At 41.7% G+C, this 21012-nt stretch overlaps 1 protein-coding gene and 1 long non-coding RNA gene across 5 annotated transcripts in view; one reads left to right on the top strand and one right to left on the bottom strand.

Annotated features, from left to right (window-relative positions):
• LOC143440188 (uncharacterized) overlaps positions 1-4495 on the bottom strand; it is a 32124-nt gene extending 27629 nt beyond the window's left edge. For 2 of the 3 annotated variants that reach the window (XR_013108031.1, XR_013108030.1), the window contains exon 1: positions 4101-4495. This is a non-coding gene — a long non-coding RNA (uncharacterized LOC143440188). The remainder of the gene's footprint in view (positions 1-4100) is intronic. The other variant, XR_013108032.1, reaches the window with a different exon arrangement.
• Positions 4496-4529: 34 nt separating this feature from the next.
• Positions 4530-20964, top strand: Ccdc28a (coiled-coil domain containing 28A). 2 transcript variants are annotated; one of them, XM_076926936.1, is made up of 6 exons: positions 4611-4932; positions 6921-7120; positions 10537-10700; positions 14690-14844; positions 18434-18456; positions 20429-20964. In XM_076926936.1, the coding sequence occupies exons 2-6, from the start codon at positions 6963-6965 to the stop codon at positions 20481-20483; spliced, it is 555 nt and encodes a 184-aa protein (XP_076783051.1). In that variant the 5' UTR covers positions 4611-4932; positions 6921-6962; the 3' UTR covers positions 20484-20964. The 2 variants fall into 2 exon arrangements, with proteins under 2 accessions (XP_076783050.1, XP_076783051.1); XM_076926935.1 differs by lacking the exons at positions 18434-18456; positions 20429-20964 and adding an exon at positions 15779-18190 and having other exon boundaries at positions 4530-4932.
• Positions 20965-21012: the final 48 nt, after the last annotated feature.

Below are 21012 nucleotides of genomic sequence, written 5' to 3'. Positions count from 1 at the left end.
GCAGGTATAATCCCAGAAACCTAAGATTCAAATACACAGTTGAATCTAAATCACAGGATGGGCAGGATGGCACACCTGTAATACCCAGAACTCAAGAGGCAGAGGTAGGAGATTAACCTCAAGTTGTAGGCCATCATGTTCTACATACTTAACAACTAAATCTACATAGCAAGACTATCTTTAAAAAAAAAAAAAAAGAAAGAAAGAAGAGAAAATTAATACCTACCTTTATATGGTAGAAAGTGAGATGGTTTATATTTTCCCATTCACTATGGATATCCTGTCTCCTGTGATGCTAGTCAGTGAATAAACTACCTAATTGACACATATTCCCCACTTGTTCCTCAGACCGCACAGTTGTTGAACCCAGCTCTCTTCCCTGAACTTCTGTAGTACTCTTCCAGGGAGCTTTGAGCCTATCAGGAATTAGTCTTGCTGTGTGGGAAAATGGCGTATACACTACCTTGCATGTGTGCATGCCCATATGTACAGCTAGCTATAGCTATGGTTACAGATTAAATAACTGATTGCATTGTTCTTATTTTTAGATTGGCTTATTTAGAGATAGCACCTCACTCTATAGCATAGGCCAACCAGCTCAGGCTGAACTACAGTTCTGAGAATCCTCGTGTTAACCACCATTGCTTTTCATTTCGTTTTTGTTTTTAAGACAGGGTTCCTTTATGTAGCCTTGCCTGTCCTGGACTCACATATAGTCTATATAAGACCAGGATGGCCTCAAATACAGAGATCTCCCTACTCCCCTCCCAAGTCTGGGACTAAAGGTGTGCATCGATGCCACCAGCAAACTGGTTCTTCCTACCATTCCAGCTGTCCTTTTTCCTGCCTCTCTTTTAGCCTTTAGCGACAAGCACTGAAGTGCCTCCCTCCACTGCCCCACCAATGACTTACTTTCCCCTTTATCATAGAGCAAGTCAGCTTTCTCAATTTCTCATCTCCCAACTCAGCCTCCAGTACACCCGCACATATCCAATGTCCTCACTAATTATGAGCACACAATAGGCCATCTACCTTCTCTTGCCTCTGCAGAAAGGTTTAGTTCCCCAATGTGCTAGCTTGCTTTCTACTGCTGTACTAAAACACTGACCAAAAGCAACTCGGGGAGAAACAGATTGATTTAGATTACACATCACAGTCATGGTCCATCACTGAGAGAAGTCAGGACAGAAAACTGGAGGCAAGAAGTGAAGCAGAGACTGTGGAGAAACCATTTTTATGGGCTGGCCCTCTATCTCACCCAGCTTTCTTTCTTTTCTTTCTTTCTTCCTTTCTGTCTTTCTTTCTTTCTTTCTTTCTTTCTTTTTTAAAACACAACCAACAACCATCTGCCTAGCACCTACAGTGGGCTGGCTGCACCCTCCCACTTCAATCATTAATCAAGAAAATGCCCCAGACCTGCATGCAGGCCAAAGTGATGGAGGCAATTTCTCCATTAAGGTTCTCTCTTCCAGATTACTAGCTTGTATCAAGTTGATAAATAGCCAGACACTCGATGACAGAAATTAAGCAACAAAACCAAGTTGGAAAGTGACAGCAATTTGGATTTTAAAAACCTCCTAACAGGTATAAATGGGGTCATTCTTTTGTTTGTTTTTTCAAGACAGGGTTTCTCTAGATAACACAGCCTTGGCTGTCCTGGACTTGCTTTGCAGACCAGTCTGTTCTCAAACGCTCATATTCAGAGATCCACTTGCCTCTGCCCCCTGAGTGCTGAGATTAGTGTGTGCTACCACATCCAACAACAAGATCATTCTTTTACTTCCCATTTTCCTTTTCTCTCCTTTCCTCCCTTCCCCTTCCTATTAGTCAGGATTCTCTAAAGAAACAAATGATAGGATGAAAACACACACATTGTATGTCAGCATATATCTCACACACACATACAAAAATGTATGGGGGTTTATTGGTGTGGTTTACAGGTTGTGGTCATGATATCATTCAAAGTTATAGAAAAGACATCCTTCCTTCTACTTTTTGCTTCTTTATAAGCCACGTATTTTTAGCATCCTTGTAGTACATGGTAATACCAAGCTGAGGAAAGGAAAGGTTGTAATACAGTGTAGCCAGTCAATTACCCATGGTATGCTTTGATTTCTGGTTAATCCTTTTAAAACTGCTCTGGCTACAGGAGCTTGGGAAAGATTCTCCAAGGATCAAAACAACCTGTCCTTTCTGTCATTGTCTTAGTCAGGGTTTCTATTCCTGCACACAACATCATGACCAAGAAGCAAATTGGGGAAGAAAGGGTTTATTCAGCTTACACTTCCACATTGCTGTTCTTCACCAAAGGAAGTCAGGACAGGAACTCACACAGGACAGGAACTAGGAGGCAGGAGCAGATGCAGAGGCCATGAAGGGGTGCTTCCCCTGGCTTGCTCAGCTTGCTTTCTTATAGAACCCAGGACTACCAGCCCAGGGATGGCACCACCCACAATGGGCTGGGCCTTCCCCCACCTTGATCACTAATTGAGAAAATGCCTTACAGCTGGATCTCATAGAGGCATTTCCTCAAGGGAGGCTCCTTTCTCTGTGATAACTCCAGCTTGTGTCAAGTTGACATACAAAGCCAGCCAGTAGAGTCACCTACCTCCTAAACTTGGTAAACACTTTATCTTTAAAAGGGAAGTGTAGATGTAAAAAAAAAAAAATTAATTAAAATGAGCTGGAGAGATGGCTCAGTGGTTAAGAGCACTGACTGCTGCTCTTCCAGAGGTGCTGAGTTCAATTCCCAGCAACACATGGTGGCTCACAACTATCTGTAATGGAATCCAATGCCCTCTTCTAGTGTGTGTCTGAAGACAGCTGCAGTGTACTCATATAAATAAAAACTAAATAAATCTTTTTAAAAAATAAAACATTAGCATTGTAGAACTCCCCCAAAATAAGGTTTTGGTTTGTTTAACAAGAAGTCATCAGAACATCCAAAGGTTGGGTAATCAGATGCCTCATCAGATCTCTTAGAGGAAGGCTGGAATAGCAAAGCCCCAAATGGCCTGCTGAGAAAAGAGCATCTGCTTGGACACTGGTGATGTCATCTGATCAGTTTTGTGACTCAGTCAACTCCTTCAGATGCTGTGGCTTCAAGGGCAGCCTACGTACCTTCCCATTAATTCACAGACTGCCAATGATCAATTTCTTTCTTCTTCTGACCCTAACTGTTAGCAACAAAATGCACATGAATCATCCTTTGGCAAGGCCTGCTCATACAAATATGACAGAGACCCTGAGAAAAATGATAGGACTGTATCTATATGCATGGCTTGTAACTGTGATAATGGGGGAAACATCAACAGTCACCATTATAGGAATTTCAAACAGTTTGTAGTACCACCGCATTAAAACAAACTCTGTGCAGCAATGCCTACCAATACAGACAAAGCTGAAGCGGGGTGTGGGGTATGGGGGGACATGTAAAAACCAAGCTGTAGATCAATTCACAAAATACAATACCATTCAGAGATTCCCCAAAGCCACTTGATATATTATTTATGTTACATAATAACAGTTTAAGTATAGACACCTAAATTAGCCAGCTCCATTTCCTAGTGACCCTGTTGGTCTGTAGTAAGTGAGATAACCAAAGGGGATGAGAGCAGGAGATTCTGCCTTTTCTTAAGTTCTAGTTCTTTAACCTAAAAATAGCAAATTATGAAATATAACATGTCTTCACGTTGGAAACTGGGACCATAAATGCTTTGTCTCTCTGTGTGTGTCTGTGTGTGTTTAAAGAACTCCAGGTTTTCGGTTTTGTTTTTCCTAATGGAAGAACGTCTCATAGTACTTAGGTACTTAGTAACTCCACTCGCATAAGCTCTAGACACAATTCCCTTCCTAGGTAATAGGGAGACTGAGGGACAGAGCCGCTTCGATCTAAGAGGCTCGGAATCTAGAATTTCCTATCTCCACTCTAAGAAGGCCATCCACACCAAGGAAAAGAAAAGTTTTCTTTAGTTGAGGATGGAGCCTACTCCCTAACCCTCAATTCCTTCTCCCAGGGATGAAGTGGGGAGTCAGATAACAAGATTGATTAACCTTTCTGAATCCCAGATCCATTTCTAAGACAGGGATTATGATGTTACCTTAAAGGACTGTCGTGAGGTAAAGCAGGACTGGTGGCACAAACCTGTAATCCCAGCACAGGCAGGAAGCGCAGGCAGAAGATCTCTACAACATAACCAGTTAATGAGCAGAGCCGTCTACACGAGACTCTGTCAAAAAAAAAAAAAAGAAAGAAAGAAAGAAAGAAAGAAAGACAGAAAGGAAGAAAGAAAGAAAAGAAAACGAATTAGACAGACTGATAGGCACACAGAAAACCTAAACGAACTCATCCCCGCTCCCCCCAAATGCAATGTTTGGACACTAGCTTTTTACAGAATCACACTCAGCATCAGAGTAGCTGAACCGAACACCGCTTCTCAAAGCCACACTAAAGGCAGCCAACCCGAGATGCGGATCCGCTGCTAGGGTGACCATAGGCTCCGCCTTCAGATTTGTTTAAAAGGCATGCTGGGAATTGCAGTGCATGAGGGCGGTCCTTCACCGAGGTGGCTGGCCACTTCCGGTGAGGACAGTATACTGCCAATTCCCATGAGGCCATTGAAGAGGTAGAATTGGAGTGGCCAACAACTCTTCTTTCCCGAGGTCTCTAGAGCCATTCCTGAAGGCGGCTATGGGAGCACGGAGCCCAAAGCAGAGATGCGACCACCGCTAAGGGACCTGGAAGAGGCGGGGCTTTGCGCCTCACAGAGGGACCCGCCCCGATTACATCACTTCCGTAAACAAAGGGCGCTTGCCCGGGGTTTATGACCCAGGTTGATGACCTGCGGTCTTACTGCAGCGGTAGCAGAGGCTTTCAACGCTCTCTGACCTCTTCCAGCCGAGGAAGAGTAACCACAGCCCTTTCTTCCTCCGGTATGTAATGGGATGAGGGGACCCCGCGACCTGCTCCTTCGAGCCCCTCAGCACCTACTCTGGTCACTGCTGGGTATAGATGGGTCATCGCTGGGCTGGGTTGCGGAAGGGAATGAGGTGTCGTCCAAAGGCACCTTCTGTGATTCTGGTTGGAAGCAAGACCTAACTTTAACAGTTCGTCCTCTCTGGAAAGGTCCCTAGTCATAGAGAAAGGATTTAAGGGTCTTGTTATAGATGTTATCTTCCAGAAAACAGAAAATCGCAAGCTTGCTCCCTCAGAGACCATTGGTTTATTGTCGATGCTTCGTGTATTAACTGGTTTTGCTTTTTTCCCGTTTTGTTACCAAATGTGTTTTAGCACCCGTAGATTTAAAGGTTAGTGTGCTTATGTGTATCATCAATTATACAGATCCTTATCTCTTGGAAACCTACTCAGTCATCTCTAAAGTCTGATTTAATCAGTATTACATCTAAACAGTTCCCAACTGTCTCAAGTGGATTCACTATTAGTATCTGAGATTAGAGTCGGAACGTCATACCCTTTTCCAAGAAAACCCTACAGTAGCTAGCAAAACAAAACAAAAACCCGACATTATCTTTATAATTCCCAACTAATTCTTTCAGGACAGTAGTCCGTTTCAAAATAGTCCGTTTTATGACAGGACTAAATTCAACACTTTAAAATTTTAATTTCATTAGATGATTGTGCACTGGTGCATACTGTGCCCTTGGAGGCCAGAAGAGGGCAGTGGATACCTTGGGACAGGAGTTACTGTTGTAAGCAGCCTTGTTGGGCTTGGAAATCAAAACAGACCTCTGAAAAGAGTATCCAGTGCTCTTAGCTGCAGAGCCATGTCTTCAGCCCCACAGTATTGTTTAAAAGACCTGATATTCAGAATGCAATTAACAGTTTGAAGGGAGGAATAAATAGGCATTTTCCGACACTTTTTTTGTGATAAATTAATAATAGAATTAAGAAAAAAAATCAAATCTAATCCTGTGGCACATGCCCATTCCAGGACTTAAGACTAGAGGGAGATGTGTCACCATTGGAGGCCGGCATGGCTCACACAGTAATTTCTCAGCCAGCCAAGGACAGAGAGAAAAACTGTTTTTCAAAAAGAAAAGGTGAGGTGGTGCACACTTTTGATGCCTTTAATCCCAGGAGAGATTTATGCTTTTAATCATGCAGGAGACAGAGGCAGGTGAGTCTTTGTGAGTTCCAGGCCAGCCGAGTCTACAGAGCACCTTCCATGTCAGCCAAAGCTACATCGTGACACCTTGTCGAGAAAGAAAAGAAGGAAGAAGAGAAAGATATGGGAGTGGTGGTGCATAGCATACCAATAAAATGTATCTTACATAAACCTTCAAGGTGCAGCTTAGACTCCTGATACCCTGATGTACACATATTTGACTCTGGTTTAGAAGGGAGATTTAAAGGACAGCTAAAGCTCCAGCAAGGTTGGGCTGTTACATGGGTGATTTGTTCATATTGCCCACTTATATCATGGTGCCTTCTTGAGGTTAAGGGCTTTTATCTCATTCAATTCTGCTTTCCCATAACTGACGACAGTGCCTGGCTTGTGGAAGAGAGACAGTAGATACTTAGAAGAGGTGTGAATAGAGAAAATGCTTTTAAAAATTATTAGACAGGGCTGGAGAGATGGCTCAGCAGTTAAGAGCACTAGCTGCTCTTCCACAGGTCCTGAGTTCAATTTCCAGCAACCACATGGTGGCTCACAACCATCTTTAATGGGATCTGATGCCCTCTTCTGGTCTGTCTGAAAAGAGCGACACTATACTCACATACATAATGTAAATAAATAAATCTTTTTAGAAAGTTATTAGACAGTTGTTTATGTACATTAGCAAAATAGATTCAACAGAATGACTTCAATTCCTGCTCGTTTGGTCTGTGGAATGTGCCTTTGGCTCTCAATTAACATCGTTATAGCATATAGATGTACTCACCATATTTTCATATTTAGGTCTTATGAAGCTGGTATTGATGCAAGGAAGAATTTAAGACAATGGAAGAGCGGAAAGCAAAGAGGAAAAGCCCCAAGTCTTTCAGTGCCCACTCTACTCAGGTTGTTAATGCCAAAAAAAATGCCATCCCAGCTAGTAAAAGCACAGGGTTTTCAAATCCCACATCGCAGTCGACTTCTCAGAGGCCAAAGTTAAAAAGGTGAGTTCTTTTCTTTAACATTTTCAGAGTAAAGTGCTATTAAAAGCCTTCTTTGTTCAGCCTTTTTTGCTCTCGCGATTTGACTTTTTTTCCCAATGCTGGGGATTGAACCTGGGCCCTCACACGCACTAAGCTCTACCTCTGAGCTACAGCCCATGTTTTGACGTTTAAAGCAACAATTATTAGAGTTTCGTTTGAATAAAAATTCAGAAAGGCGTTTTCAAGCCTGGAAAAATAGCTCAGTTGGTAAAACTCTGGTCTTACAAACCTGAGGGCTTGAGTTTTATCCCTAGAACCCATATAACAATTCCTGAGTGGTAGCTCATTCCTGTAATCCCAGCCCTTGGGCAGAAAAGAGGATTCCTGGGGCTTGCTGGCCAGACAGTCTAGTTTAAGTTTTGGTGTAGCAAATTAGTGTCTCACTCATCAAACCTGGAGCTTGCCATATTGGTTAGACTGCGTGAGTCACAAGCCCCTGGAGTCCCTATCTCCATACTGTTGGTGCTGGAGGTCCAGATGTGCACTGTCACACCTTGATTTTACATGGGGCTGAAAGAATAAAAATGCATTTGCTACACCAAAACTTGAAAAACGATAACGATTCTTCTCCACTTTAGAGTATGGATATCGTGGGGATCTTTTTAAATGTACATTCTGAGTCTGCATGAATGGGTCTTCACATGACCATTTGTTACAAGATCACAGGTGAGGTAATGGACAGCACTTGTGGTATTTCTTGTCACCTTGATGAAGGCCAGGGCCATCTGGGAAGCCAGATCTTCAAATGGAAAAATGCCTTCATCAGATTGGCCTGTAGGCAATTCTGTGGGGGTGTTTTCTTGATTAGTGATTGATGTAGGAGGGCCCAGCCCACTGCAGACACCCTTGAGGAGGTGGTTCTGGGTTGTATAAGAAAGCAGGTTGAGCAAGTCAGGGAACAGAGTCCCTCCATGGACTTGCTTCAGTTCTTGCCTCCAGGTTTCTGCCTTGAGTTTTCTGCCCTGACTTCCCTTCATGGTGGACTATAAACTGTAAGTCAGTTAAACCCTTTCCTTGAAAGGTTGCTTTTGGTCATGGTCTCTATCACAGTAAGAGATACTGATGTGATTTAATTCCATATAAAATGCCTTTAAGAAAAATACAGGCCTTGGGGCTTGGGTGACTGCTCAGTAAAGTGCTACACTAAACAAGCATGAGGACCTGAGTTTGGATCCTCAGCACCCATGTAAAATCAAGGTGTGGCAGTGCACATCTGGACCTCCAGCACCAACAGTATGGAGATAGGGACTCCAGGGGCTTGTGACTCAGGCAGTCTAACCAATATGGCAAGCTCCAGGTTTGATGAGTGAGACACTATCTCAAAAAATATGGTGAAGAGCAACAAAGGAACTTACCTGACATTAACCTTCAGCCTCCACACACACATATGCACACACATGTTCATACAACATGTACTTGCATGCACCATGTAACACACACACACACACACACACACACACACACACACACATACACACACACTATACAGGCCTTTCCTTGTGAAGAACTGTTACTGACTGGCTGTGAGTTCTATATTTCTTTTATTTGTTTTTTGTTTGTTTGTTTTGATTTGTACTGAGACAGCATCTTACTATGTTACATTGGATTGCCTGGAACTCACTATATAGACTAGGCTAGCACTGCGTCTTGAACATGGAGAGATCTCCCTTCCTCTGCCTCCAGGGTGCTTGGATTAAAGCTGTACACCACCACCCCAAGTTCCAATTTCTTTTTCAAATTTTATTTGTGTGGGTATTTGTTCTTGTATGTGTTTGTATGTGCCTTGTGTCTGTGGAGGTCAGAAGAGTGTATGGAATCCCTTGGAACTAGAGTTACAGACAGTTTTGAGCTGTCATGTGGATGCTGCAAGTTGATCTTGGGTCCTCTAAAAGAACAGCTAGTGCTATTCTCCACTGAACCTTCTCTGCAGCCTGAAGTCTAGATTTCTTAAGACTTGTTAGTTTCTTTCTTTAACCCAGCCCATCTCCCAGACCCTCACGAAAAGGTGCACATACAGATATACATGCCCTATTTATCTTAACCCTGTGAGTGTGGTTGTAGGGATGGGGTCTTTATTCATTATTGTATGAAAATTGAGTACTGGTTCTAAGTATGTAGACTACTGAATCCCCTGTAGTACTAGCTAAAGAGAATGCCAATCCCTTTTGCTTTTTAAACTCTTACTTGGATAGCACCTTTCAAAGCCTAGCTGACTCCGTGCTGCATGAACTCCTCTCTGTCTCTCTGTTTTGATATAATAATGCAAATTTGTATGGCATCATCTCTCTAGTGTTTGGGAGCCTGGTATATACAGAGCTGTGTGATAAGAATCAAGCAAAGGGCTCCCAAATGCCCTTCTGGGGAAATAGCTCAACTGAGACCTGAAGGTTGTGTGAGCAGTGGCCTGACAAAGATGGCAGGAAGTGAAGGATCTGAATGTAGGCCAAGGACCTAGATTAGAAGACAGGGGACTAGTGTTTGTTTGTTTGTTTGTTTGTTTAATTTGAGACAGGGTCTCATTTTGTAGCCCTCACTGTCCTGACTGTCCTCACTGACACGTTGTGTAGATCATACTGTTCATGTGCCTCCTCTGTATCAGGATTAAAGGTTTGAACAATCACACCCAAGGAAACTAGGGTTTCTTAAGGGTATTGGATTTAGGTAGGCCTTAGCTCTTGAAGGCTTAATGATATGACCTGACATTATTTAGAAATGGACTTGTCTGCCTCATGGAGAGGAAACGGGAACCAGGGACACAGGACCAGGCGGGCCAACTGGGAAGGTGTTGGGAGATGATGGTCAAGAGACAGGATGATGGCAGGAGCCAAGAAGTTAGATTGTATCAGTCAGCTTCAAAACTGCATGAGGGGACCTGAGGACCGTGGCAGAATTCAGGATGATAAGTTCTTGTTTATGGATTTTAAATGTCTTTCTCCTAAGAGCAAGCACTCCTAGGGTGCTGCCTTCAGAGCAGGAACCCAAAACAACGCACTCAACTATAAACAGTTCAAGGCTGGCATTTAGAAAGGAGAGTATATGCTGCATTTCACTGCGAAGTGAAAAATACAAAATAGGATACCAGAAAGACTTATCAATTTTCTTTTCAATATCTTTTCAGCCTAACAGATTAGCATAGTGCACAAACTTACTAACATCTTTATGTTTCTACACTTTATATAGGGGAAATTTTTTTTTTCACCACCTGTTTTTGTTTGTTGCTGGCTTGAGGTTTTAGGTTTTATTTAGTATTGACTTCCTCTGGTTTCTTATTTTCAAAAAAAAAAGTTCATTTATTTATCTGAGCAGTTAAACAGGAGTCTAATCCAGAGCAACCTGGGAGATCTAACTAACTAAGGCTAATTGCATCACCTCCGCAGGGTGATGAAAGAAAAGAACAAACCTCCAGGAGGCGAAGGGAAGGGTGCTCAGGCCACGCCCATCCAGCACTCCTTCCTCACCGATGTCTCTGATGTCCAGGAGATGGAGCGCGGGCTCCTTAGCCTGCTGAACGATTTCCACTCTGGAAAGCTACAGGCCTTTGGTAAGACAGCCGCGTGCTCCTCACTGCTCTGCATGCTACCTTCTGCGTATGTCTCATCCTGCCTTTAGTTGTGTATGTTCTTGTGTGTGCACGTGAAAGCCAAAGGGCCTTGGGTATCATTTCTCAGCACCACTCACCTTGTTTGAGAAAGGGTCTTTCCACGTATCATTTTATTTTAGTAAAAAACGAAGGGAAGCTGGATGTGGAGACTCATACCTGTAATCCCGGTATCTGGAAAGTAGAGGCAGAAGGATGAGAAGTTCTAATCCATCCTCAACTACAAGTGAGATTGAGGGCATTCTGGTCTACACTAGACTGCCACAGAACAAGTAGAACAGGGAGGACTGGGTATGTATCTTTGCTGTAGTTGGTAGATTGCCTAGTGCTTACAAAATCCTTGGTTTAACACCCAACACTGCATAAAAGCCAGGTGTGGTAGTGTACACCTCTAATCTTACTACTTGGGAGGTCCAGGAGGTTCAAAGACATTGTCTGCTACATAATGACTTTGGAGGCAACCTGGGCTACAGGAATCCTGCCTCAAAAATGACAACAAAAAGAACAAAAAAGAGCACACACTCAGAGTGCTGGGTGAGAGGGAGAAAGGGAGCCATACGATATATAAACATAAAATGTAAGAATTTTAGATTTTATTGTGATGGAATATAATTAATGAGACATGGCTTAGTGTATAAGACAGTTTGCTGCACAGCCATGAGAATCTGAGTTTGTATTCCAGCAGCTGTGTAAAAACCTGGCCATGGGCATGGACCTGCCTGTAAGCCCAGAGATATGGGAAGCAGCTTTCTGGGGTTTGTTGGCTGTCAGCCTTGGTCCAGGTTCACTGAAAGACCCTACCTTAAAGGAATGAAATAGAAAGTGATGGGACAGGAACCCTGACGTCCTCCTCTGGCTTCTGCATGCCAGCATGCACAAGTACATTTCTGTATCCTACATGACACCACACACTGCACACACATTCACAAGGGATGGTTAGCTATAATGTTAAAGTAGGATTGCTGTTGTGGAATAATCATACTGACATACTTAAATTAGGTTCTGTTCCCCTGTGTATGGCCTTCTATGCCCCTTTGTTCTTTAGAAGGCAGCCTAATCTACTTTTGAAAAATAAAACCATGTTGTATAATTTATCTATTTAAAATAATAAGGGAAATCTTTGTCATTCAAATGAATTTAGACTTAATTTGTTCAGTTTGCTTTTGTCTTTTGAATGAACTATAGACATTTCTGTCTATACAGAACAATAGACAATTCAGTCCCTGAAAGTATGTCTTTGTCTTTGCATTTTTGAAACAGGGTCTGGCTATCCTAGAGTTGATGATCCTAGGCCTTAGCTTTCCGTGCACTGGGAATTTTTCCCCATTTTGAGACAAGACCTTATGTATCTCAGGCTGGCTTCAAACTCACTGAGTAGTTGAGGATAACCTTGAACTTCTTATTTTCCTGTTGCCACCAGCCTCCACCTGCTAAGATTACAGGCACAGGCCATGACACCCTGTTTATACAGGGCTGGGGACTGAACTCTGGTCCTTGTCACTGCATTCTGCCAACTGAGTTACATTCTCAGCCCATTTGCTTAGTTTTTTGAGGTAGGGCCTCGTGTATCGCAGGCTTCAACCTCATTATGTAGCAAAGGCTGCTTGTGGATTCCTGATCTCCTAGCTCCACATTCCAAGTGCTGAACTAGAGAACCGGGTTACTTCACCCAGCTCTAATTTTAGTCTTAATAGAAGTATCTAGGATGCTTTTCAAAAAAATACACTTTCTTCTTTTATTGGAAGTTTATGAAAGAATGCTTTGCTTTGAGGTCCCACCAGCAGTAGGCATTCTTTCAGTTTTTGCCATTCAAGTGAAAATTTTAAAATGACCATCAAACTTAAATGCCATGTCTACTTGCCAAGTAGCTGATTGCTCTCTTCAGGGCCTTTACATAGTTTCTAGTTTGGTAATTTCTTACTTTGTCATTGTCAAGAGCCCTTTGCATGTTTTATGTGGAAACAATACATTTTCAAAACTTACTTTTCCAAATACGTTTATGTCTGTTGATTTTGTGATAATACATTTAATCCTGTGGGATTGTTGGGTTTTGTGTACTTATATCTTCTTTCATGGTTTCTGAGTCTTTAGTCCATAGTAATACTTATGCCTGACAAAGAAGCCAGACTCAGGCCTGGAATCCCAGTAATGGGGAGGCTAAGGCAGGAGAATCAAGAATTCAACCTGGGTTGGAGCCCCTGACTCCAAAAATGATGTATTATTTTCTTCACAAAAAATGTTCTTCCCCTTCATGCTCCACCCAACCCCAACAACATGGTATCCCAGAACACTTCACTTCTTTCCTTCTGCCCTGCTCACTCTTTCTAGTAGCAATTCCCTTCCCTTAAGGTCAGGGGGTTTGTTTGATTGAAGTCCCTCCTCCCCTGTCTGTGCAGTCACTAAGCCCTGGCTGTAAGGCATGCCATGAAAATTCCATTGCTAGGCTGTTTCTTTCTTACTAGGTCATTTTTTTTTTTTTCAATCTTAGTGCCTGTGAGTCCACACTGCCACTTCACCTCTAAGGTGTGGGCATTTATCACCATATAGTAGGACTTTTCTCAGAGATCCCAGCAGGGAATCACTAAGCCTTTTTTAGCTGCTAACTCATCCCTCCTCCTACACATGGTCTTTTGTCTTATGAAGCATGGCTGGTCCCCTAGGTATGTCTTCCTTTCAATTTCCCTTTGTCAGGTCTACATCTCTGTATTCATTCGTGTTCTCATTCATTCTCTCTCTCCCTCTCTTTCCTCTCCTTCCCCACTTTCTTCTCCCCGATCCCCTTCCTCTCACGACATGAACATATGCATGCCTCTTCAGGATTCCAGATGCTGGGGCTGGAGAGATGGCTCAGAGGTTAAGAGCACTGACTGCTCCTCCTGAGTTCAATTCCCAGCAACCACATGGTGGCTCACAACCATCTGTAATGGGATCTGATGCCCTATTCTGGTGTGTCTGAAGACAGTAATAGTGTACTCATATACATAAAAAAAATACTTTTAAAAAAACAACAAAAAAAGGATTCCAGATGCTGATATACACATTTATGACACACCTGGATGCATTTCAGCTTTAGCTGAACTAACAATATATTCTTGCAATATATTTAGAAAAAAAAGGAAAGTTTGTTTTGTTTTTTTAATTGGAATACCAAGAGGTTGCAGAGGCTGTACTTAAACTAGATGAAGGTATAGACTATGTTATGTATATATACATACGTTAGTTGTCTAAGCAGGTAAAATCTTACCACACTGGACCTAAGTCAAGAAATAATGGGACTTGTGCCTTAGTGAAGTTGCCTTGCATTACCATGTATATTATTGAAAATATTATACTGTGTAATATAATATTACATCATGCTTCATAAATATTTGCATTTATATTTCCTAAAGGAAGAATTTATAACTGGTTGGAAAAATAATTTGTGGTTGAAATTTTTAGAGAATTCTCCACTTTACTCAGAATGCTATAAAATGTTGGCTTTCTCAGCTCAGTGGGCAGTTGTCAAAACAGACATAATTATGGTGCCATTGCTTCTGTATGCAGTGTTACAGTGGAAGAAAAAGTACATCTTCCCTAGTAGAGAAATTATTTTACTTTAAAAAAAGGTATTTTATGCACAATTTTATTTTAGGGCATTTTTCAGATTGGTCATTTTTTTTTCCTGGCCAAAAATTGTATCTGCTCCCAAGAGTCAACAGGCCAAGATAGGAAGATTATGAGTTTGAACTAGCTTTCATACCCTGTCTCAAAAAAATGAAGTCAAAGGATAGATAAAAAGAATTATAATTATACACAGAAAATAGTTACTATTAACAAGCCAATTTCTAAACAAAGAAAATGGATTTCTTTTGTGCACCTGGAGTTTAAAAGCTGTTCCTTGAGGTTATAGGCTTTAACACTAATCTTTTTTAATGTTCTGGAATGTTCCCCAGGAAATGAATGTTCCATAGAACAGATGGAACATGTCCGGGGAATGCAGGAGAAATTAGCTCGCTTGAACTTGGAGCTCTATGGGGAGTTAGAGGAACTTCCTGAGGAAAAGCGGAAAGCAGCCAGTGACGCAAACCTGGACAGGCTTCTGTCTGACGTAAGTTGGGTGCTCCACCTGTCATTAAAGAAACACCTTCGTGCAACAACACACACATACCACAGTTCACATTTTAACGTCAGTGATTTGTTTATACAAATTGCAGTCATCACCACTATCTAATTGTAGAACATGCCATCATTCCTTAAAGAAGCTCGTGCCTCAGTTTCTTTCTGTCTTGATGAGCTGGGCTCCGTGGGCACTTCCTGAAGATGGCACTGTAAAGTGTGTGCCCACAGGGTAGGGCTGGGAGGGTTTCCTACTTAGTGTGGTATCCTCACATTTCATTTCTGTTGAATTTGATTCTCTTTAAAGAAATACAGTCTAAGAAAATGTGTGAATTTAGATTTATGGGAGCATGTATTATCATAATCCTGGTAAACTTCTGAAGGAAATACTTGCTTCTGAATATTTTTACATACGTGCCTGTATTATACAGAGACCTCATGTATATGCAGATCTTAAGGACATAGAAGCCACTAGTCAAAAGACCTTTGCCTACCTAGATGGTTACTTATTTTTAAATCCAGACCAGTGTTTGGTCTTTACAGCAGTTTAGAACATTGCCGCATCTTTCAGTCTGCTAGAGCCAGCATAACAAATACATGGGGGGTTAAACAATAAAGTTCTCACAGTTCTGGGAGCTGGAGTGGGAGCTCCGTAAGTTGCCTAAGTACGTCATTGTGGGTAGTCATCTTAATGCTCATTTCATTTCTCTCCTGTACACATCTGTCCAACCTGTCATGTTAAGGTCATATGGGATTAGGGCCCACCCACCCGTGTGACCTCATTTTAATTCCGTTGCCTCTTTTAAAGGCTTGAACATTCTGACATATTATGACTGGGAACTAGAGTATATGAGTTGGGGATGGAGTTGGGGCACCACCCAGCCCATAACATCTTGTCAATTTGCCTCTTTAAAACCTTTTTTTAGGGGGCTGAAAAGCTGACTCAGCGTCTAAAAGTACTTGCTGCTCTTGCAGAAGACCCAGATTCTGTTTCCAGCACCCACTTGACGGCCCTCGACCCTCTCTAACTTCAGTTCCGGGGATCTGAAGCCCTCTCTGGCCTCGGAGGGCACCAGGCACACATGCTGTGCACATGCTTACATTTGGGCAAAACACACATACCCATAAAATAAAAATAAATATCTAAAGCCTTAGGGAGCTAGGGAGATGGCTCGGTTGGTAAAGTTCATGCCACACCAGCATGAGGGCCTGAGTTCAGATGATCGGCACCTGTGTGTAAAGTGCCTGTAATCTCAACACTAGAGAAGCAGAGACAAGATCTCTGAGGATTACAGGCTGCCCTTTCTTGCTGAATTTCTGAGCTTCGGGTTTGGTGAGAGATCCTGTCTCAAAGAAATAAGGTGGAGAACAGTTAAGGAGGACACCCAGCAGTGACCTCTGGCCTCCTTATGTGCAGGTGCACAGCAACTTATGGATACACAGACATTGCTGGCCAGTGGTGGCACACGCCTTTAATCCCAGCACTTGGGAGGCAGAGGCAGGTAGATTTCTGAGTTCGAGGCCAGCCTGGTCTATAGAGTGAGTTCCAGGACAGCCAGGGCTATACAGAGAAACGCTGTCTCAAAACAAACAAACGAACGAACAAAAAAAAAAAAACACAAAAAAAACAAACAAACAAGAAAAAACAGGATGCACAGACATTTTTATAAAACAAAAGAGAATAAATAAAAACTGACCCCAACGTATTTTAGCTTCATGTTCACCAGAGACAAGAGAGCTTGTTTCTGCAATTTTTCTTTTTCTTTTTCTCTTTCACTTTTTTTTTAAAAAAGTAAATATAAGGCAGTTGTCTGCCCACACTTTAAAAACTACACCTAGAATATTAGCAGTGTGGTCTTGTAATACCAGCATTAGGGAAGTGGATGTAGGAGGAACAGGAGTTCAAGGTCAGCTTCACCTACAAGGTGAGTTCAAGGCTAGCCTGGGCTATATGAGGCCTATCTCAACAAACAAAAAGACCTTCAAGCCTGTACTTTAAAGAATCAAGCCGGGCGGTGGTGGCGCACGCCTTTAATCCCAGCACTTGGGAGGCAGAGGTAGGCGGATTTCTGAGTTCGAGGCCAGCCTGGTCTACCGAGTGAGTTCCAGGACAGCCAAGGCTATACAGAGAAACCCTGTCTCTAAAAAAAAAAAAAAAAAAAAAAAAAAAGATAAAGAATCAACTCTGCCATACATTATTTGGTCACACAAGTATTAAGTTCATGTCTTATGCTTGATTTTTCTTAAATATAAGTTTAATTTGTGTACCTTTACACAAATAACTAAATTTTAAACCAGGAGGTATAGTGCAAGGCTTACATCAGTTGTACATGGTAACAGTGAGCAGTCTAGTTAACATACCCCCACCATCCTTTCTTTTTTAAATGGTTTTGTGGTACTGGAGATTAAGCCAAGGGAAAAAACAGCCCCAGCGAGCATGTCTTTACTTTGTATTTCTCCTTCTAAAGGTAGTGTGGTCTGAATGTCTATATCCTTCTAAAACTTGCACTTCCAAGTCCTAACTCTGAAGGTGGGGGCAACAGGAGTGGGTCTGTGGCAGGTGATTAGGTCAGGATTGGGATTAGTATCCTAGGCAGAGAGGCTGAAAAGAGACACCCCTCTGTTTCCATTCTGTGAGGACACAGTGCAGAGTACTATTCTGTGAGCCAGTCACCAGCTCCTTTGGCATCTTCGTCTTGGACGGCTAGTCTCTAGAACTAGAGAAATGAGTTTCTTTTTTCTGCAAACCAGTAATTTGATGATATTTTGTTATAAAAACCCAAACAGACAAATACAAGGGGTAAACAATTCTACTTTATAGTGTTAATTGAATGATTTGTGAAGTATTTTTATAAATAATAAAAATTTTAAAGATTATAATCATAGAAATGGCATTTTTGTTTAAAACAAAAAAAACAAAAAACCAAACTATTCTTTAAAAGCTAGGCATGGGTTCAGCAAGATGGCTGAGAAGGTAAAAGTGCTTACAGGGTAAGCCTGGTGAAGTTTGGACCTAAATACAATTCCTATAGCTCATGTGAGAGAAGGAGGACAGAACCAACTCCACAAGGTTATATTCTGTCCCCGACATGCGTGCTGCCTTCACAGACAAACAACACAGTACACACAATAAGGATGACATTTCTGTTAAAAGAACATAGAGGCACATATCTGTGAACATAGCACTCTGTAGGCTGAATCAAAAGAATCATGAGTTAGGACTGTCCTGGGCTACATAGAGTTCAAGACCAGCCTGAGTATGTATCCAGATTCTCTTTCAAAAAGAAACAACAAACACACAGTGGAGATTATCGCCATTAAACATGATTCTAAGAATACTTCTAAAGCTCTCAGTCTGTATCATTTGCTGCTATTCTCTCTTGATGGTCAAACTGCAATGACTTTACAGTTATTTTGTAAAAAGGATTTCCTAGCCTAGAAAACTTTTTGAGAACTTTTTCTTTAATAGTTTGCTCTTTCAGTTAAAACCTACATGAAGCTCTTTTAAAACATGATTTACAATGACCTACTAATATTTCTCTTGTAAAAATTAATATTCAATTTGTTTCTTTGTGTTTCAGTTAGAAGAATTGAATTCTTCTATGTATCCTTTGCCAACTATCAACAGTGTAAAATTCAAAATCTATTTTTCTGGGTAAATAATTTCTACCGTATTTTATTTATTCAATAGGGCTATGTCTCTTCCCCTTTACTTTCCTGATTGTTTTGTTTCAAGGTTGTGTATGCTGTAATTCCATGTCCACTTTGTTCTTTGTTTTATATTGTTTTCTTATTTTTTAAAAACAAATTTAATCATTACTCTTCAAATTATAAATATTATGTAGTAGACTACAAGAATTATTTTGACTCTGAGATTCTGAAATCATCTGGCAGATATCCAAAGATACACTTACTATTATTACTTATGGAATGTAAAATTGAAATTCAGGTACCAGTAAAACACAACTCTTAAGGGGTCTTTCCACAACTTGTGAAGTGACATCTCCACGCTGAAGCTAGCACACTGTAGAGTTAACTTGAAAGAAAACACCATGTCACAAGTAGGTGATTTTGATTTTGATATTTCAGTCTGAAACAATGACTTAGGGAACTTTTCAAACTTTTTATCAAACATGTTTGTAAACACAATTGCTGATACATAAGAATCATAAATGATCCTACCTTCAACACGCTTTCTTTCATGTGAGAGGGAAGCTCTCCCTTTGAATACAATAATGGTGTGAGATAGGACTTTTGTAATGTGCTTTACACATTAATAATGTGACATTTCACACATTAGTTAACATCATTAGGGGACTTCTGTAATACACACTGCTTTATGTAGTGGTATATATAAGGAAATTTCTAACCTAGATAGAATACACAGAAGTTAGAATAGCAACAAATCAGAATCCTGCTGTAACGTTTTATACTGTGACTAATTGCTTAGCCATGCAGTAACAACAATTAAGTCTGTGCTGCTGCTTGGAGCTTGGGCATGAATATGAATTACACGTGCCATCCTATCTGTCTGTCTGTCTGTCTGTCTATCTATCTATCTATCTATCAATCACTTACAATCCAGCTGTTGTCTCCCCTCCTACAGTTCCTCATCCCATTCCTTCCCCACCCCCACCCCCGCCTCTAAGAGGATGCCACAAGTCTCCAGAGGGTTATGTGTGTCATCTCTCACTGAGGCCAGACCACGCAGTCTTCTGCTGTAATGTGTCTGGGGCCTTGGACCAGCTCCTGTATGCTGCCTGGTTTGTGGCTCGGTGTCTGGGAGCTCCCTGGGGTTTGGATTAGTTGAGACTACTGGTTTCCTATGGGGTCGCCCTCCCCTTCAGCTTCTTCTACCTTACTTTACTGTCCAGTGATTTTTTTCCCCATGTGTTAAATCTCAAGCCTTCCAACTAGACAGCACTGTGGATGGCCATGCCTCTGTCTGTCTGCCTGTCTGTCTGTACTGCTGATATGCAGTTGTCCTCAGAGTACTTAGATCACTGTGTGAATAGGACCTTGAAGGTAGCAGCGGCTGAACAGTTTAGGACTAAGAGGAAAATGAAAGGAACGATTAACATTATAGAAAAGGTCTTAGAGTTGTGATCATTACTTCATGTTTGGGTTTCAAAAAGAAATTGTTTTGCTGAACATGGCAAAAAAGCATCTTTAAGGGGTTGTAATCCGATTAGTCTATTAATGTTTTCCTTCCACTGCTTCCTTATGGAAATGATTCTTGCTGTATTAAAAATAAGCCTGGACAGACCTGATCCTACAATCCTATAACCCCAGCACTGGAGGCTGAGACAGGAGGATTTAGAATTTGAGACTACATAACTATACCCTAAATAAATGTTTTTAAGCTTCAAATTATACACATGGCATAATTCTCTACAGTGAGCTCCTGTGCAAACATGCTGGTGACACCACAGCTTTCCCTAAGCCGCTCCGTACCTCCTCCTGTCCTTCCCTCTGTTACCCCGTTTCTTGTGTTTCCTGGTTACTAAGTGTAAATTCCTGAAATTTATAAGAAGTCCTTGCTTTAAAATGAAAATCTTCTTAACTGATGACTCCAGACAGAAACTGCATTTGGCAGATGCACAGGACGTTCCCAATGCGTCCAGCAGCTAAAGCAGTCTGCAGCCTGCTCTGCGGGATATGCAGAGAAGCAGCAGCCATTACGTTTCCAGCTGAGTCCAGTAGCAGAATCATCTTCCACAACAGACTCTGAGTCATGAAAAGCAAGTACAGTGATCATGTTCACACGCCGCTTCTGTCCACGTGCTGCTGTAATCCACCGCTGGAGAGCTCTCACCAGGAAGTGGGATACAGAGTTGTGCTGCTGTGTTTGCTTCTGTTGCCTTAAGTGTTATACTTGAAATGCATTGTGCTAAACATTCAGTCAGGCTGAAGGATCTGTCCTTGCCATCACCACACTGGCTCAGCACAGGTCACATGTTGGTGGTGCACAGGTGTCCTGTGGTGGTCCAGCTTCTGTTTACGTCAGACAATCAGTACACACGCAGGTGTGTTTCCCAATGGCCAGTGACAAAACATTTAATAAGTACTTGTGAGATTTGCTATTTTTAATAAAGTGATTGTTTTAAACGATTGTCTCTTGTCTGTTTGGAAGACCCAGTAGTCCTCCATCTGGAAACAA

The sequence above is a fragment of the Arvicanthis niloticus genome, chromosome 28, assembly GCF_011762505.2.
Source record: "Arvicanthis niloticus isolate mArvNil1 chromosome 28, mArvNil1.pat.X, whole genome shotgun sequence".
Lineage (NCBI taxonomy): Eukaryota > Metazoa > Chordata > Mammalia > Rodentia > Muridae > Arvicanthis > Arvicanthis niloticus.
This window is presented reverse-complemented; position numbering and strand designations above follow the sequence as displayed.

Bases quoted from the DNA above. Each gene is read 5' to 3' on its own strand.
- Ccdc28a (XM_076926935.1), top strand. From the start codon at position 6,963: ATGGAAGAGCGGAAAGCAAAGAGGAAAAGCCCCAAGTCTTTCAGTGCC. The intron at 7,121-10,536 runs GTGAGTTCTTTT...TCACCTCCGCAG, and splicing joins CAGAGGCCAAAGTTAAAAAG to GGTGATGAAAGAAAAGAACA. The intron at 14,845-15,778 runs GTAAGTTGGGTG...ACCTTTTTTTAG, and splicing joins TGGACAGGCTTCTGTCTGAC to GGGGCTGAAAAGCTGACTCA.